General features: G+C 37.3%; 1 protein-coding gene across 2 annotated transcripts; it reads left to right on the top strand.

Annotated features, from left to right (window-relative positions):
* The first annotated feature begins 673 nt into the window (after positions 1–673).
* Positions 674–18,308, top strand: arhgap45b (Rho GTPase activating protein 45b). 2 transcript variants are annotated; one of them, XM_063012664.1, is made up of 23 exons: positions 674–797; positions 3,558–3,963; positions 7,836–7,979; positions 8,776–8,860; positions 9,199–9,271; positions 9,484–9,553; positions 10,183–10,317; positions 10,450–10,511; positions 10,595–10,705; positions 10,966–11,046; positions 11,317–11,472; positions 11,660–11,797; positions 12,207–12,412; positions 12,750–12,853; positions 13,084–13,182; positions 13,308–13,409; positions 13,648–13,811; positions 14,107–14,295; positions 14,383–14,520; positions 14,778–15,016; positions 15,502–15,739; positions 16,112–16,208; positions 16,314–18,308. In XM_063012664.1, exons 1-23 carry the CDS (start codon positions 708–710, stop codon positions 16,628–16,630), a joined length of 3,444 nt encoding a protein of 1,147 aa, XP_062868734.1. In that variant the 5' UTR covers positions 674–707; the 3' UTR covers positions 16,631–18,308. The 2 variants fall into 2 exon arrangements, with proteins under 2 accessions (XP_062868734.1, XP_062868733.1); XM_063012663.1 differs by lacking the exon at positions 674–797 and adding an exon at positions 1,321–1,569.
* The last annotated feature ends 1,275 nt before the right edge of the window (positions 18,309–19,583 follow it).

Below are 19,583 nucleotides of genomic sequence, written 5' to 3'. Positions count from 1 at the left end.
TGCTGGAGTTTTGTGCTGGGAGTATTCGGACCAAAGATGACCCATGTTTAGTGAAGAATGTTAGATATTTAAACCCAACAACACTGGTTTTCTTGTCGGTGGAAATGCTGTATTTCAGAATGTGGTTGGAAGAACCCAAACTTGGAAGAAGTTCAGGCTAATTTGTTGGTTTTTAGGTCCAAGTAAAATAGTCAAAGATTCAGTTCGTGATGCCAAAAGCTACTAATTGGCTGTCAATAAAAAGGGGGGGAAAACAAAAGTAAATGACATCAACATCAAATATTAGGTGTGCTGTGTGTATTTTGTCTCATTTTCAAAGAAATAACTACAATAATTTTGGGAAAGTTTGTGACAGAATGTTCAGTTCAAATTACTATTCCAAAGCTGCCATTAAATACATATACCTTACAAGTGTATGTTCGTGACTTATAACTTTTTTAATTCGAGGGTTTTTGGTTTGTATTGTCGGATTAATCTGGCAACCCGGGTGCACTTGTTGTTAAAGCGGATGAGCGCGCGTGTGCGTGTGATGCAACAGCACAAAGCGTGTGGCAGCAGTTAGACGGGGACGCGCTCTCAGACGGGGACGCGCCCTCACACTTGGATAAAGAAGCATCACTAAGTATCAGTAGAGTTCTGATGGGGATTAAGGGGGCGGGCGGGGGGACTGTGATCTAAATTATAGAAACAAAACAAAACAGGATAAAATGTTTAAAAAGAAGAGGGAGCTGATAAAAAGCCACTCTGTGTCCAAAAGGAGCAGAACCGGAAACTCGCCGTCTGTCGGCTCATCTGCAGTAAGTGCGACTTTTTCCTCTGCTGTCATTCAAACGCATACTACCATACTACACAGTGTGGTAGAATAGTACGCTGTGATAGTTGGTAGCGGCGGCGCAGTAGGCTGACATACTACGTAGTATGCAAGTACGCAGTGTAGGTTTGGACGTTGATAACTGACATTTCCGACATTTCAGTAACTAACGGTTGGGACCGCAGTTGAAGTTTGTATTTTACTTGTTTTGTTGTAAAACGAAGACTTAACGTTAGCTAACCGAAATTAGAAGCTTTTTATACATGTTCTGTCGAAATTACTTCGTTTTGTAAACCAATTTTATTAAAACAGTAATTCGTTTGATTTGACTGCAGGATAACGTTAAAATATTTAGCTAGCTTAGTTACTAGCATAAATAACTTGTTTGTATTATTATTAATATTGTAGGAAAGCAACTTTAAACATGAAGTATTGTGTAGTCAAATATATTTCCATTTCAAAGTCGAATTTCGTTATTAGGAAGTTAATTTAATGACCTTATAATTGCACACAAGCTCTGTGTGTTTAAAACTACTACATAAAGGAATGTATTCAGCTGCAGTGTCTCACAGTATGAGATAAATGTTGATTATAAAAACTTACATTAATATTAGTGAATATTAGAAAGGATGTTAAAACGTGGAGCAGGTTCTAAAGCCAGCTATAGTCCTTATTCAACAGGACAGAGAGTCAAAAAATCTGAACACAAAGCAAAACTGGATCTATTACCAAACAAAGCAAACGTCTGGCTCAAACAGGTAGGTGATCTTAACTGTTTCTACCAGTGGTGGATATACATTATCTTACAGTCCTTACAGCATACATAAGGTATTAATAATTTCATGTTTAATTATTTAAAGCTGACTGAAACAATGTGTATTACTCTTAGATCTTAGAATTAGTGTCAATCTATGTGCTTTAACATTTTCTGTAGTAATGACTACAGTTGGAGATTTCTGCAATTGTTCTTTGTCAGTGACTGATCAGAACATCCTTATTCCTGTAAAAACACTTTTAATAACTTTATATTGGGGTTTTTTTTCGGAACGGTGGCTAAGTGTGTAGCACTGTCGCCTCAGAGCAAGAAGGTCCTGGGTTCGATCCCCCGGTGGGGAGGTCCAGGTCCTTTCTGTGTGGAGTTTGCATGTTCTCCCCGTGTCTGTGTGGGTTTCCTACGGGAGCTTCGGTTTCCTCCCACAGTCCAAAGACATGCAAGTGAGGTGATACTAAATCGTCCATGACTGTGTTTGATATAACCTTGTGAACTGAGTGTGAAACATGACATTAAAATCCTAATAAACAAACAAACAACATTGTACAGCTGGAAGTATATATTTGGTTATATTTTACTTAGCTTTTTTTTTATTTTTTTTATTACATTTATCAAAAGTCTGGTTAAATCTTGGACACTTCTACTTGACGACACACAACCCTAAGCATAGTGCTACCAGCAGATATCTTGTCTTTTCTTAACCAAACATATTTGTGGGTTTCTGGTCATTGCAAGTAAAGAAAACCAATCTGGCCAAATATTCTTGTTCAGAATGTTTTTTTCTTAGTAATTAGCATTAATGAGTCAGTTTTGAAGCAGGAGCTGTCTGTTTGATGCCAGGCCAGTTGAAAGCACAGCTGAGATTTGTACCTGGATTTCAACAGTGATTGGGTAGTGTATTAGACTGCTGGCAGACAAGTTTTTGGTGGATTTTATTTAAACATTCATATTTCATATTTATATATGCCAAGTTTAACAAGACAATTATCAACCTTGGCAGAGAGACCATGGTTTGATGTACTTTGTGCAGAATTGGCAAATTATTTGTACAAATTATTTTGAGACCTGAAGTGGCTCCAGGACTATTTATAAACATGTAAGGAGAAAAGTTACATGGGTAAAATGTTTTAACTGACAATTTCTAGTTTATTTCTTGGACCTTGACTTTATACTTATACTATTTTATGAAAAATTCTCAAGAATTCTTGAACTCTTCTTGGAACATTGTGTGTTCTTAAAAAACAATGTAATTAATTGCAAATGCCAAATGGAACAAGTAACAATTGAGGCTGTATGGTGGTGCAGCAGGTGGCAAATAGCTAAAGGCACCTGAATTAGGCTTGTTCACACTGATCTCCTTGGACTCCTTAAATGCTTTTAAACTACTTTTAGTAGTGGTGGTTAATATTACATAACACATTTCTGAGATTATTGGGGATATTTGTAGTTCTGAACAACTGTCCTTAGCTGTTTTTGAAGTATTTTCCAGTTTCTTTGGAATTTATTTCTGACATCATTTTCTGTTAACTGTAAATATTCAAAACTCATTTAAAATGAGTAACTTTTAATGAATATTTACCTTGTGGTTTTTCTCTGTACATATTTCAGTATTTATTCGTGAGTGTTTGTGATATGTAGATATCTGGGACTTGTGTTAAAGATTTTTAACTCCTGATTTAGGGTGTGACAGGAAACAGGCCCCAGCATTGCACAACATGCTCTTGTGAAACAATCTCTGTTTACCAACATCTGTATTATGTAGTATGTGTAAAAGTCCTTTTTAGCGTTATGTTCTATGTGTATAATGTTTTATGTGTAAAAGTCCTTTTTAGTCCTGTTTTGTTATTACTAAACAGACTAATTTTGTACTAAATTGTGTGGTCATACTGCATTGTGTATAGTATCTTCTCTTCTTTAATTCATTCTGATTATACCAACATTTCATTTTTATTGTGAATGTCTGATTTCTCTCAGCTGTCCATTCTCCAAGAGCAGCCTCGGAAAGATGGCACTGATCCTAGTCCTCCCATTTCCTCCACTCTCTCCTCCACCTCTTCAAGCCTTTGCTCACCTGTTGTGGAATCCCAGAGCAGCCCGAGCACTCCTTCTTCCCACCAGGGCAAGGTGATAGGCTGCCCATCGCCGGCCGGCACACTGAAGAGGCCCACAACTCTGAGCCGAAATCCCAGCGGTGTGGGATCCCCACTGCAGTCATGGGTGTTTAGTAAGGGCCAGGGTCGAGCTGCCATTGCACAGAGTCCACAGGCTGAGGCTGTGGACATGCCAGTAGCCATTGAGGTGGAGGACATCCCTGCTCTACTGCGAGTCGTGGCACACTTTGCAGAGGCTGTGGAGAAACTTAAAGATGTGGTGATGGAAGGTAAGACAGATGTCCGTTATTTAAATAAAACAGAACTTGTTTCTCATATTGTAACTGTATAATTGGTGCTAAATTAGAATAAACAATTGAAGTGAAACAGTTATAGTACCTGATTTGGTTTGTTTTCACACAATGAGTTTGACTGTTGATCCTCTAAGAGGGCACAGTGGCCCTTTGTGAAATAAAGCTATGGTTTTAAACCAAGAGAGGCAGGCCTTGCTGGTCAGGATTACTGTACAGTACAAAGTTAAATCTATTCTGATGCCAATCTGAGTCACACTTTTAGCAAGTGACATTGCTAGCTGTCTGTGTTGGTATTATTACAGTAATATTATTGATCTTTATTTGTATTGGGTAAGATAATAAAGCATTAAAGGAAACAGTCAGGATTTTTCTGAAGTTTGCCTCAAAATCTGCATAAGGAAAAAAACAAAAACAAATCAAGAACAATGTTTTCCATTGCACAATCACAAGGAATTTAGAGGTGTTACCATCTACAGTGCATAAAATTATTAACATATGCAGAGAATCCATATAAATATCTGTACGAAAAGGATTTCTCAGACAGCACTGTATTTTGGGCCAGTGATAGCGCAGTGGTTAAGGTACTGGACTAGTAAACAGAAGGTTGCCGGTTCAAGCCCCGCCACCACCAAGTTGCCACTGTTGGGTCCCTGAGCAAGGCCCTTAACCCTCAATTGCTCATCGTGTTCCGCTCACTATGTAAGTCGCTTTGGATAAAAGCGTCTGCTAAATGCTGAAAATGTAAATTTAAAACCACATGGGCTAATATAATGACATGTACTTTTGGAAAATCTTTGTCAGTACAATGTGTTGCTAAAATTACAAATGCAATTTTAGTCTCATCAGTCAACATTCAGAAACACTGTTAACTTCTCTGGGCTCAAGGTCATTTGAGGCACCAATGAGGTTTTTGAAAAGTTACTAGACTGGCCTGTCTGCAGTCCAGTCCTGTTTTTTCAAAAAACCTGTGGAGCAGTATGAAACGAAATATGCAACATGGGAGACTGAATTAAATTCAGGTCAAAAGATTGTTCAAAAGAAAGGTTTTCTGTTGTTTACTTTTTATTGGGGTTGTTAAAAGAAACCTTTTAGCTATATCTTCATTTATCAGTTTTCTAATAAACTGGCCGTGCAGAATCAAGCATGAACTCTTAACAAGAAAACACTTTTGGGGAAAGATTTTTCCTAAATGTAAACAAGCATTGCAGTTCCACCCACAGTCCTTCTACAGCCCGCTTTTGTTTAATGGAAGAGTTGGATCCATGACACAAGCAAAACAATGTGTCAAACTTTAGCAAACAAGTTCATTTTTTTTTTCAACAGATGTTTCAGGAATAGACATAATTTGGTCTCTGAGGTGTGTTTTGTTTTATGCAGTGTTTTTTAGCACACAGGCATGTGTAGTGTAGGATTCAACAGGAAGACTGCCATACAAAACAGCTATTCACCAGTAATAAGTTTAAAGCATATCCACCCTCTCACATCAGTGATTTCAATTTTAATATACTACACGCACAGACAATGTAATAATGCTAGTGGCTATTATTTCTATACATTAAAATTTGCTAGTGTAACGGTACAGTAGCATAGATAGAGTTTATATGGAGACCAGCTCAGACATTACAGATAAAACTTGTTTTTGGGACCAAATCAGGTAATTGCTTGCCATAGGTTTTGTTTTTTATGACATGCAGTTCATTATTGGTAGCCAACTGCTAACGGTAAAGTGTGTGTGTGTGTGTGTGTGTGTGTGTGTGTGTGTGTGTGTGTGTGTGTGTGTGTGACTGATCTCTCTGGAGAAGCTTTTCTGTCAGTTACACTTAGCTGATGCTACTGTTTAAGGCACCAGTCCTCTTCATGAGTGTTAAAACTAGGTTTGCACAAATTGTAGTATTAGGCAGTGCCATGCTGTGAGCTGGTGTGACCTTTACCTTTCTAGCTGAGCTGCCGGTGCGCCAAGATGTTTCTGCTTGACAACAACAGCTCTTACAGTTGACCATGGCAGTTCTAGCAGGGCAGAAATAAAAAATTAAAAATCAGCTTGTGTAATCGGTGCCATCCATGTTAAGAGTCAGCTGAGCTCTTGAGAATGTCAAGACTTAATTCAATTTGATGGGTGTATGTGTTGTTACTGTTTACTAGCTGTTTACTTACAAAACTACCAGATACAAGAAGTGTCTAAATACCTTTTTTCACGCAGTATACATACAACAGAGATCTGGCCCAACATTTATCATTTAAGAATAAATACCTACATTTACCTCCCCTGTGGAATGTACCACCAGCCACAGTCTCTTCAAACAGCTACTCATGTAATGTTATATTTTTAGTGACAAACATGCTTCGAGAAGTGGCGGATTTTACACACGTGTTATCATGCTTTTACGAGGGGTTTTAATTCTGTTATTTTGTGCTTTTCTTTTGGTGTGTTACATGGTGACATGCATGTAATAGAAAGGAGTTTCGTCGCAGAGCTCCCCTCATGCCACACATCACATGATTTTTTTGGAGGAGGGAAAAGGGGCAGAACTCTGTTCTTAAACCACCCTGAGCTTCCGGCTGACGTTCTGAGCTCTGTTTTTGTGGCTCACCACATTTGAACAGGAAACTACTAAGAACATCATCTTTCCTCTGGCACTTTCAGTGTACAACAGATCACACCTGCATGTACATTTACACCAAGGAAGCTTTCTTTTTTTTCTTTACTGGAATTTTTGATGTGTACACTTACATGATTCAGTCTTTGTTTAAGAATATTATTCAACATTGGCACCTTTACTAAAATATTAATGAGTTTAAGTTTAATTTCTGATTTACTATGAAAACAGATTATAAAAGCCTCAAATACTTTTAATGTTTAAAAGCACCAAAATTATTAATAATATTTTTATTCTCTATTATTGCGTTGTTGGATGTGTGTTACTGTCTTTTCCTGAGCTGTGTTTCTAAATATTACTTTCGATCCTATTTGAGTCTCTCCTGTGGACGTTTTTGGTTCAGTAGCAGTGTTGTTTTGACAGATTGGAGGAAGTGTACTCTGCTGTTTTGTGTAAAGAAGGAAGTGGCTTTGAGAGGGTTTGTAGCAGACTTGTAAGCAGATCAGAACTCGTGTTAAAAGGCTTGTGGTCTTTCTCGTATCTCACCTCCGTCTATTACTGCTCCTTATAACCCTTTCAGACATACACAGATTAGCCAAAGGTATGTCTACACCCCTTCATCCACCCCTTTCTTCTAATTATTGCGTTTAGGAGTATCAGGCACACTCAGTGCTAACAGGTGTGTGTGCTTCCAACTTCACGGCAACAGTTTGGGGAAGACCCTTCTATTCATGTTCAGCATGACTGTGCCTCTTTGCATAAAGTGACATTTAGAAAGACATGGTTTCACAAGTTTGATGAGAAACAACCCTCAACCCCAGCAAACACGTTTGGGAAAAATTGGATTGGCGATTGTGAGTGAGGCCTTCTTGTCAATAATTGCCTGATATTACAAATGCTGTTTTGACTATATAGGCACAAATTCCCATAAGCAGATGCCAAGATCTTGTGGATTTTTTCAAATGTTCAAAATCAGATTGACATCTTGCATCTACAGGAGTTTATGTTCTTTAACAGTGCAGGGTGTATCAGTGTTATCAGGCTAAACGTCTCATTTCTTCTGAATAGATAAATATCACTTTTGCTTTCAGAACCTCACTGTTCAGCTCTCATACACACTGATTTCTAGTTTTTCTGATTTCTAGGGAAATGTTTAGAAGAATGCTTAGCTACTGCACCAAAATGTTCTTGTTTATATGTGTGACATGTAATGCTGGTTTTACTCAGCAACATGTGGGTGTGTTTTTCCAGACAAACAAGAAAACCGGCGCCCGCTGGCTCATGAGTGTCTGGGCGAGGTGCTACGAATCCTGCGTCAGGTCATCAACATGTACCCGCTCCTCAACACTGTGGAGACTCTTACCGCTGCTGGCAAGCTTATCTCTCAGGTCAAAGGTCAGAGACATTTGTTGTCCCAACAATTAGATTCAAATAATGCTTTCAATAATGCTTAAAGCACACTACCATTGTACTATCTTAGAATAGCTCACGTTATATAAATTAATTGCTTACAGTTTGTCATTTTGTGATCAGAGGGTCATTCTTTTCTTTCATTCATTATGTATCTGTTTTACCATTTGTCTGTTTTGGCCTGACATCATGTCTTTAAACTGTGGGAGGGAACCGGAGCTACCAGAGGAAACCCACACAGACACAGGGAGAACATGCAAACTCCATGCAGAGAATGGAAATCAAACCCAGGACCTTGTGTGCCACCCCTTAGGCAGTTTTACATAGTGCATGATCATGAATAAAGCCAAATGTGTACAAAATAATAAAATCAGTAACTAAAAGTATCAGTTGTGTTCACAGGATTAATGCAATTTTAAAACATGTGGGTACAATTTGAAAATCTTACCGCATTGTGCTACAGCTCAACTGGAGCAAGTAAAAAGGCACTGCAGCTTTCAAGCTGTCTTAAATTCTGTACTACCTATAAGTATGTTCAAAATGACACTACAGTATAGTAGTAAAAGTAACATACTGTGTATATTTTTGACACAACCTTATACTGTGCACTAGGCTTAAAGTAAAAACATGCAGTATTTTTAAATATGCGGCATGATTTAGGAGTATTACAGATGAGAATCTATATCAAAGACAAATCCCTACCAACTCAATACAAATTAAATGTGCAAAGTAAAAAGTACTGTGAAGAAAGAGTCTCTCTAACTTAATGATTCGTTTCTAGGGTTCCATTATGAAGTCTGCAATGAGAATGACAAAAAGGACTTTGAGAAAGCTATTGAGACCATTGCAGTAGCTTTTAGCAACAAGTAAGTTATTTAATTTAGGTATAAATCATTTATGTTGAAAAACATTAGTTTAATTAACATACCAGTGCTGAGTGTTTTGTGTAAATTCTAGAAAGGAAGAATGCGGTTTATATATAGCTTGAAAGCATCAGGTTATGTTAATTCTGCATCCTTTAAAGTAATTGTCACGTACATATTATTTACAGTACCATAATAAGAGCATCTCTCTAAACCAGAAATAGTAATGTGACACCATACAGCACACATAGTGTTTCCTGTGATGTATGAAATCCAGAGAGCATGTTAGATTGCATTCTTCACTTATATTTTACTCCTTATTGTCCCTCTATTTTTCTCAGTGTCTCTGAGCTATTGATGGGAGAGGTTGACAGCAGCACTCTTTTATCTGTAATGCCCACAGAGAAGAGCAGGGTAAGAGTGTGTGTGTGTGTGTGTGTACGGGAGTCTGACCATTGGTAGACCAGTGTCTTTACTTCCTATTGATTGTGTCATAGTATCAGTCCTAAATTCTACAATTACAGGACAGCAAGTTTAATCCAAGATGGCTTCGTACTAATGTTGATAAATGGAAATAAAATAGGTCGGAGTGAATTTAACTGTTTTAATTTTGTTTGTGTTGACAGTCTATGGAGAACCTGTACAGGATCTGTGGTCAGGAGAGTTTACACACACGGAGTGACTCATCTGAATTGGGTATTGCTTCATCCTTGACATTATCACTGTATTTTAGATTATTTGTGTTTAAAACCCTATTTAGATGGGATTGCTGACTGTGGAACATGATGTTAAGCTATGTATATTAAATAGCTTATACATTGTTTTTTTTTGCATCCAAATCAGTCATGTTATTGTTCTCCTTCACCCTCCCCTGAGTAAATTACTGCTTTTCAACAAACCCATTAGTGGTCTAATAATTTTACTCCTGTCCAGAAAGAAGTTGCTTTGCTTTATATTCACATATGCCTTAGTATAAGTCAACTTTAGGTTACATAATTATGAATAATGAGAAAATGCAATACCAATCCAAACATAAAACAAGGCTTTAATTATAGAGTAAATCATTTTAAGCACTTTAGGTGAAACAGCAAGCTCTCTTTGCCTTTATCTGTGGGCTAAATGTATTTTATAAAACCAACAAAATATAGGCATTTTCTTGTTTAGTTTTCATTATCATAAAAGCACAAACGTCACACGTGGTATAGAGAGCAACTTGCTGAAAACTTCATTCTTTATTAACTTGATTGCAGTCCAGATGTGAAAAATTTATAATAGTGTAAAACTAATCTCAACCAAATAGGACATAAAATAATGCATGTGTGCAGTTATGAGTGCTGAGGAGGTGGACATCCTTTTGCAGAGGAGTGAGGGCGGAGTCGACTCTGCTCTTACATATGCCAAGACCATTTCCAAGTACATAAAGGACCTCATTGGCTACGTGGAGAAACGCAACACACTTGGTAAGGTTCTTCTAATGTTTTTACAAAATGATTAGTGCTTTTAGTTTATCTTACAGGTGTAAGATAAAACAAACACAATTTTAAAGTTCATTGCTAGAAATCAGTTTATATACTATATTTATTGTGTTGCAGAGGTGGAGTTTTCCAAAGGCCTTCAGAGACTTTACCAGGGCTGCAAACAAACCATTACTCAGGTAAATGTAACTGCTTATGGTAAAATAAATCATGTTGCTATTTTTTTCCTTTAACTTACTAATTTTCCTCATCTTTTTTGCAGCCACACATGCCTTTCTTCTCCATCTACTCTTTGGCTCTGGAGCAGGATCTGGACCAAAGTGCAGGAATACAGCAGGCTGCAGCCACTCTGCACAACCAAACCTTCATACAGGTACCTATAGTAAAAGTTAATAGTTACATACACTTACAAATACATATATGACATTGCAGTCTTAAGATTGTTATATAACTTGGTTAATGGTTAATTATAACCATATAAAATAAATTGAAACTATTTTTTTCACTTAAGTTTTGCCTCTAAATTCAAAATTTTCAATATTTGTATTGTTTTAAGTGCTGGTTTATACATCAAACAAGATTTTTATGTTTTAAGTTTCCGATTGTAATAATGTTCTATTCTGTTTGTCCAAGCCTCTGATGCACCGTAAACAGGAGCATGAGAAGAAACGAAAAGAGCTTAAAGAACAGTGGCTCAAAGCCAGGAGGAAGTTGGTAAGACCCTAGTATCAACCTTCATTCCAGCTGCAAAATCATATATGGCTTATTGTGTATGACAGTGTTGTTTTCCAGTGTTCATACATCTTATTCTATGTTAATGCTCAGGCAGTTATGAAGCTGACTACAGCTAAATATCTTGCATTTGCATAATCAGCGTAACCTTTATTTAGCTGGCTCTGTTATTCTTATATAATCAATGTAACTGGCTAAGCAATTATATTTGTCCAGGTGAAGTTTATATATGCATCATGCATGTGTTTGCAGATGGAGTCTGAGGTCAATTTGCGAAGGGCTAAGCAGATCTATCACACCCGCTACGAGGAATATGAAAAAGCTAAATCTGCAGCTAACAGAGCTGAGGAGGAAGGTGGCAGCTCCACAGGCAAAAAGAAACGAGTGGAGGAAGAAGCTCGGAACAAGGTATACCCCCTGCCTACACCTCATAACCTTGCACAAATCTAAATGTATACACTGTATATGCAAGCATCAACCGATTCACATAAATTAATAAAGAAATACATTATTAAAGGTACGCAAGTGGAAAATGAAGTAAAATTTAGTTTTGGCCAAGATTTTAATTTATCTATTGCACTTCATTTTCTTTCAGGCTGAGGAAGCCGAGGCTACATACCGTGTGTGTGTTGCAGATGCCACACAGCAACAGCAGGAGCTGGAGCACACAAAAGTTACTGTGCTAAGACAAATTCAGGAGGTTATCAAGCAGAGCGATCAGACTCTACGTTCTGTGAGTGTCTACAAATGTGTTTTTTCTGTCTCTATTATAAGTGTTTGTACTAATAAGTTAGTTGGTCAGACCTGGTGCTCTGGGTCTTAAAGGTCTATGGAAATATCTATACTTTGAAAATAGATCTCTTTAACACAGAAGGAAAAATTTCCTGACTCCTCTAGGACCTGCTTTGGGTCCTCTTCTTTTTATAACCTGGATGCCTTTTTCTTGACCACAACCTTAAGCTTACATTCAATACAAAACACTGCTTCTCACAGACAAAGATCTTCATCATCTTGTTTTTCATTACTTGTCTGAATTACTCCATCCCTACACTCCGTAGAGTTTGTTTGTTTGTTTGTGTAAGTTTTAATGCGAATGTATTTTTGAAATATTTTAAATTAAAGCTTGCCTACTTTTTTCCTAGGCTACTATTTCATACTACCAGATTATGCACATGCAGACGGTGGGGTTACCAGTGCATTACCAGACTTTGTGTGAGAGCAGTAAGCTGTACGATCCGGGCCAGCAGTACGCCACCCATGTCAATGAGCTTCAGATGAGCGAGGAGCCTGAAGTCAATTATAACTTTGAGCCCTACTCTGCCTCCAGCCAGTGCGCCTCACACACAGGGTAACAATAATTAACAAATATCTTTAAGGACTTGTTTTTTATTAATTAAGACAATATCATAAATTTACATTAGATTAAATAACAAAACAGTGTCAATTATTACAATGTGGCTGGCTAAAATATTTATGGATTGGTTGCTTTAATTGCCTTCGTGTCTAAGTGAGTGAGTAATTGTGTGTGTTGCCTTGCGATGGATGGAAACACTGGGCACCAGGCTCACCATTAGCCTGACTGTGATGAAGTGGTTAATGAAAATGAATGAATGAATAATCAACAACAAACAAACATAAAATACTGAGCTTTAAAATACACTTGATTGTGTACTTTTTGACTGTAGGCAGGCAGTCAGAGTGCGCAGTGACAGCTCCAACTCTCCAGACACTCAGAGTAGCACTGAGAACCCAGTCACTGCAGAACATCAGAAAGAGGAGCACAGCAAAGGTAAGTAGTCCTCAGGTAGATTTTAGTCTGGATTTATAAATTTCACATTACAGTGTCCTTGATATATATTGGAAATCTGTCTATAAAAACATGTGAACAAAAAGCTCTTTTTTTACAATTACAATGATACAATAATATGAAATATTTCAATTGGGTTGTAATTTTATAGTTTATAAGACACGAGGCTATAACTGATGTGTTCTTAAATAACTTGATAATTACTCCCACAGGACGTGGTCACATGACCCATAAATCATGGGGCTCTACAGTAAGTGACTCAGACAGTGTGGTTGGAGGAAATGGTCTTGGCTCTCCCACCACCAGCACAGGTACAATTTGCATTTTGGCACTTAACCCACAGTTTCACTGTTATGATAAAACTCTGATAAAACAAAGGTAAAGGTCCTGTAGACAGATTTAAATCTGACTCTGCTCTTGTTGTGTTGTGTTGTAGGTGACATCAGTAAAATTGTACGTACATCATCCACAGGGACTATGTCCTCAAATGAGGATGCAGACGAAAAAGATGGAAACATGGCTTCTTTTGAAACTTCTAGTACGTGTTTTCATACATTAAAAAGTGTGTTTTGCACTAATTGTTTAAAAAACTTGATTATTATGATTGTTTTAGGGTTTAGCCTACAATCCTATGCATTTGAGCTATTACAGAGAGAATAAGCTGCAGTGTTGTGGAAAATACCATGAGACAACATGAGTTACACCATATACAGCACATACAATCCATATAAGTGTCTCTTTGCTGCAAATCTCTTTCTGTCTGTATGTCCATCCAGACATCAATGGCATCGAGCCTGATATTGTGGTGCCAACTGGGCCATTTAGAAACGTGGGGCTGTCCAAAGCTGCACAGACACACAGACTGCGGAAACTGCGCTCTCCAGCAAAGTGCCGTCAGTGTGACAGCTACGTGTACTTTCAGGGAGCAGAGTGTGAGGAGGTAAGGCTGTAGGGTTCTGTTGTTTGCGATTAACATGTTAAAATACTATAATTATTTACATCCTTTCAAATAAATGTTAAAGGATAAATACAAAAGATAATTAAACACTGTTTACAAAGCAAATTAATTCCTGACTGCTATGCTACATAAGCCGAACTATATACAACAATCTTATGTGAGGAGAATCTGAATTGTACAGACTGACTAAATTATTAAAATGACCTCAGGAGGCTTTGATTGCTTATGTTTCCTCTAAAAGAAGATTTTCAATTGCATTTTCAATGACCTGTTGCAGTGTTTCCTGTCATGCCATAAGCGCTGTTTGGAGACTCTGGCTATTCAGTGTGGCCATAAGAAACTGCAGGGCCGCCTCCAGCTTTTTGGCGAGGAATTCTCCCTGATATCCTCCAACAGCACTGATGGAATTCCCTTCATCCTCAAGAAATGCATCTGTGAAATTGAACGGAGGGCACTCAGGATGAAGGTGAGAGAGCCTAACAGTGAGGTTATGTCTGTAGAAATGCAAACTTCGTGCTAAATGTCATACTCTCTTTTATCCTTTCCAATTCAGGGCATTTATCGGGTCAATGGGGTAAAAACGAGGGTAGAGAAACTGTGCCAGGCCTTCGAGAATGGCAAGGAGCTGGTGGAGCTCTCACAATCCTCTCCTCATGACATCAGTAATGTGCTTAAACTCTACCTGAGACAGGTAAGGGTTTTTATTACACATGAATTCTACACAAAGTAAACATAGCATTTTTGATGTAGCACTGATGGTATAGGATGAGTAAGAATACATATATACATATTAATAATAAGACTAGTCTGCTTAATGAAAACAAAATAATACACAGATTGTTTCCACCTAATTTGACTATTGAAAAGGTTCAAAAAAGTACAAAAGTCCTGAATAATTGAGGATTTGTCAATGTTCATGCAGTCCTACTTCTCTGTGCTCTTCTGCAGCTACCAGAGCCCATCATGCTTTTCCGCCTGTATAACAGTCTGATGGGCTTGGCGAAGGAGAGCTTGGCCATAGTGGGTCCTGAGGGGGCTGAGGCTGGAAAGGGGCCTGATCTGGTAGATCTGGGCCCTGAGACAGATCCTGAGCTGATGAAGCCGGTACACAGGCTGAAGGAGCTTCTTACAGAATTGCCCAAATCTAACATGACCACTCTGCGCTACATAGCACGCCACCTCCGCAGGTAACATTTTTAGAAATGCTTTTCCTCTAAGCTACTTGCCACATTTACTGATGTGTTTAAGATCTCGTCTCAGATAAATTCATTTACTAAACTGTGTCTGATTTGCATTTAGAGCCTTGATTGACCAATGATTACTAGTATGTTAAAATAACGTAATTGTATTCCCATTTTGTTAAAAACAAAAATATACGACCTTAAAAGGAAATAATCTCTGTAGGCCTGTCTTGTCTTGTTGTTTGGGAAAACAATTGTATATTGACATTGTTTAAAAGAAAAGTAAAGCAGTTTCTTTCTAACTTTGCCTTGTCTACGTAATTGTACTTTATATTATATAAAAATAATTTATTTAAAAGTCATTTAAGTGTTATTTGATGTAATGACAAGCAGCTTAATGTTTTGTCAGAGTTGGTACCTGTATCCTTGTATTCCTGCTATAATGATGCAACATTGAAAACTCTTGTATGTCTTTTTATATTTTGCTATAGGATTGCTGAGCTGGAAGAAGAAAATAAAATGAGTCCCAGTAATCTGGGCATTGTGTTTGGGCCTTCACTGATGCGACCCAGGCCCTCAGGGGCCACAGTGTCCCTTTCATCTCTTGTGGATTACCCCTACCAGGCCCGCATTGTAGAGACCCTCATTGTGTTTTACCCTACTATCTTCCCATCTGATTCAAACCGCTCCGGTGGTACCAGTGCAGTCCTCTCCCCATCACGACAGCAGGTGTGGTTTTAGTTAAAAAATAGTTATGTACAAATTGCACCTGGTTTATTATAAATAAGGTTGCCATTGCCAAAAGCTGTAAATATATTACAAGTCAGCAACCCCAAACATAAAATCTTAATAACTTAATTGTTTGTATTGTTTAAGTAGTTGAAGATGCTTGCATGACATAAGTTACTGACTTACATTCAGTCAAAATGTATTTTAAAGGAAGAGGAATGAACCATGGATTTCCTGTGAATCATTAGTCTTTGTTTCCAATAAATCTGAATGCCATTTTTGGTCATTAATCATAAGTTTAGACTGCACACAATAATTAAAACTGAGTACATTTTATTGAAGCACAATTAAATTTGTGGTGTTGCTATGCAGGAGATCAGCATTGATGGGGAGAACCTGAGTACAAATGATGACGATGATGCCATCCATGCTGAAGAACATGAAGAGAGTGAGGAAGACAAAATACAAGGTGTGGTATTTTAAATTAAATGTAATTCAGTACAATTGTATTTAACTAGAGATACATTTGCATTGTTCACCCGTTAAGGTTTTTTTACATCATATGTCCCTATAGAAAACATGATGGTCAGACAGGGGTCGCTAGAGCACAGTCTGGATTCTGACTCTGAGCTGGAGGAGGAAAGAGGAGGGTTTGAACCACAGCCACACAGCCCAATCAACAACGAGGACCCAGATTTTGTTCTTGCTACTACAGAGCTGCAGAGTAACTCTGGATTAGATAGTGAACCCCCTGCTCTGCCTGATAGTGAACCGCCCGAACTCGAGAGTCCAGATGAGCCACCAACCAGCTCACTCGCCCAGCTCAACATCAACCAGTCCAACAACAACTCAGTGGCTCTAGCGGTGTTTAGCATCAATGCAGAGAAGTAGAAATTGTACAAGTACAGGGACTAAGGAAATACATATATACTCCAGTGTTTTTCAGTTTCATTTATATCTACCATATCTATAGTATATGTGCAATTAGCACAACCAATCATTTCAGCCCAGCACAGTCCCCAAAAAAACTCCAAACTTAAAATGGAAATCTGATATAAGGTTTAATTACATACATATAAATGATCTGAATCTATATTACTGTATTTCGGCAATGATCTGATTTTTCAAGGATCTGAAATTGTAAATCAGAGTATAGCTTTGTCAGATTTTGTGCTACGTAGTGTGTTAGTATGCAGTTTAATGGCATCGTTTCTGTGTTTTGTTCAAAACAAAGACAGCATGGCGGAAGAAAGCATTATGTGCTATAAAATATAAAACTCCCAAATCAATATTTACCATTAACAAGAGAAAAAAACTAAATAATCTAACCTGTGCTTTATTGTGTTTAGGGGATCTACAAGTTCTTAAATGTTAACTTGAATAAAATTTTACTAATTTAAGGACAAATTTAAGTTTGATAGGTTTCTGCCTTGTGCCCAGTGTTTCCCAGTAAAACCTGCCTCGACCCTGACCAGGATAAAATGGTTAACGGAAATTAAATGATAAATGAAAGATAATATGCAGCGACCAGTGTTAGGCAGCGGTTTATATTAAACACTAGCTTACATTAGTGCCGTGCTTCCTTATAGAGCAATGAGCCAGATGAAAAAGTACTGATTTAACGACGCCCCTGATGTACAATGTGGGATATGCAAGATTTTAAGATGCTTTTGAAATCTATGTAACAGCTAGTGAAATTTCTACTATTTCTCACCAATATTCATTAATACTTTACTGCCTGCAAATCCCCTAACAGATGATTTATATTAAGCATTATATTTACAGCATCCACTGTGATTTAATGTTATGCTCTATAAGGTTTATCCTATTTACAGGGTTTGTCATGTTATGTCAGTGTGCTGTCATCGCTTTGTGATGGTTGGCTGCACAGATGGGTCAGCTCTAAGGCTATATGGTATAATATATTTAAAATATTTTTAAAAAAAAGTTTTGTTTTTATATTTTACATTGCGTATTGTTTAGGGGGAAATATTGTACATTCTACTGCCCGATATTAGCTTACTTACTAAAGTAACATATTGGAAAATTTATAGATTTTTTTTACCTAACTCAGTTTGTACTGTTATCTCATTATTTTTTGTGTGCAGTTTTGAATTGTCACAAAGTCATTTATTTCACACATTTTTTTACAAATATAAACACATTATAAATACAGGATGGTAAAACCTTGGTAATCACACATAGACTACACATGCGGTGAACAGTGATCAGAATGAAAAGGCTGGAGTATTTATTTAAATGTATATGGGTACCTGGGATATCTTGCGTGCTGAAGCAGTATGGTCCTTATGCTGAGATACTGTTGTGCAGCTCTTTGACTGTGATCTGTTTTTCTGTCCTATGATGTACCTATAATTTGCATGTGGATATTTTAATGGTCACACTGTAGTGTAGTGGTGAGCTTATGATACTGTTTGTGAGACTGTGTATTGTTATTTACTGATTCTGAGCAGTTTTGTTTGTATTTTTGTAAAGCTTCAGTAGTGCATTTTTATCCAAACCAACAATGGTAAATTATTAGAGTTTAATTTCATGTCCACCTAGTTCTTTTGTACTATTCTTTTAATAAAAGTATTCAGTATGCTTTTCTAAATTGTTGTTTTATTCAGTTGAATGAACACTTTATGTAAACAAGAACATCTAATGTGAGCAAACATGTTTACTGATCTTGAGTTTCTTTATTGTACTCTGGTCTCCTTCCACCTCCAAATACATGACAGTGGTACTCCTAACTGTCTCCAGGTGTAAGTAAGTGTAAAAGTTAGTGTGTGAGCGTGTGTGAGCGTGTGTGATGGATACCCAGGCTTCAGACCCACCACAACCCTAACCAGGATGAAGTGGTTACTGAATATGAATGAACGGTAGCCTGCCCATTGTACTTGAACTACATGCTCATTTATATTTCACTACAAGATTTATTCTGCCTTTCAGTTTTAACAAAATTACCCATAGTCACATAGTTTTTTCACTTAATATTTTACTGGTGTTTGTGGTTTCTACAAAATTTGTTTAGTTTTGTGAGGTTTTGTTAATTATTAGGTTCAGTTTTTAATAAATTCTGTACAAATAGTTGAAACTGTCAGTAATGGTCTACTTGAACACTGAGTTTTGTTCTAGCCAAGTAAAAGTGTTAAAACAAGTGAAAATAACATTTAGTATGCTCGTTCAAATATATATTTAGGAAACATAGTAATGGATCACTTTAATCCATTAGAGCAGTTTAATGTACTAGACCACAACAAAGGTCAGAGTTCAGGACTCACCGGCCTGGTTAAGGAGCGCAATGGGTGTGAGGTGGGGACACTGAAATTAAGGAACAAATAAAAGGGCAAAATAATAAGTGTGTATACCTGTGGTGTTGAGGTAAGGACTGTGTATTTAATCTGTGTATGTGCTATTTCTGAATACTGAACAGGGACTATTTATAGCAGATCCATCAGCAGGTTGTGCTCTTTGAAAGAGGAACTGTATAAAATGCAAATAAAGACCTTTGCAGCCAGAATTTATACAACACTACATAAGAATAAATTGCACTGAAAATGTCATAGTAATCGTGTGAGCGGTTGTTCATTTAGCATCTGATTCTGGGATAAACAAGTTGATGGCTTTAAGAAAAAAACAAAAAAAGGTTAGTGATATTTCTCTTACTTACAACGCATATCATTTATTAGCATTGATATTTCATTAAAAAGGGAAATATGCAACTTAAAATGTTTGTAGGGGGGGGAATAATTTTGAACAAGCAGCATGACACAATTTCCAAGCAAACATGGATCATTTGACTTGTAAAGTTCTTCAACAGATGCACAAATGTGGGCTCTAC

The sequence above is a fragment of the Trichomycterus rosablanca genome, chromosome 17 (assembly GCF_030014385.1).
Source record: "Trichomycterus rosablanca isolate fTriRos1 chromosome 17, fTriRos1.hap1, whole genome shotgun sequence".
NCBI classification, from domain to species: Eukaryota; Metazoa; Chordata; class Actinopteri; order Siluriformes; family Trichomycteridae; genus Trichomycterus; species Trichomycterus rosablanca.
This window is presented reverse-complemented; position numbering and strand designations above follow the sequence as displayed.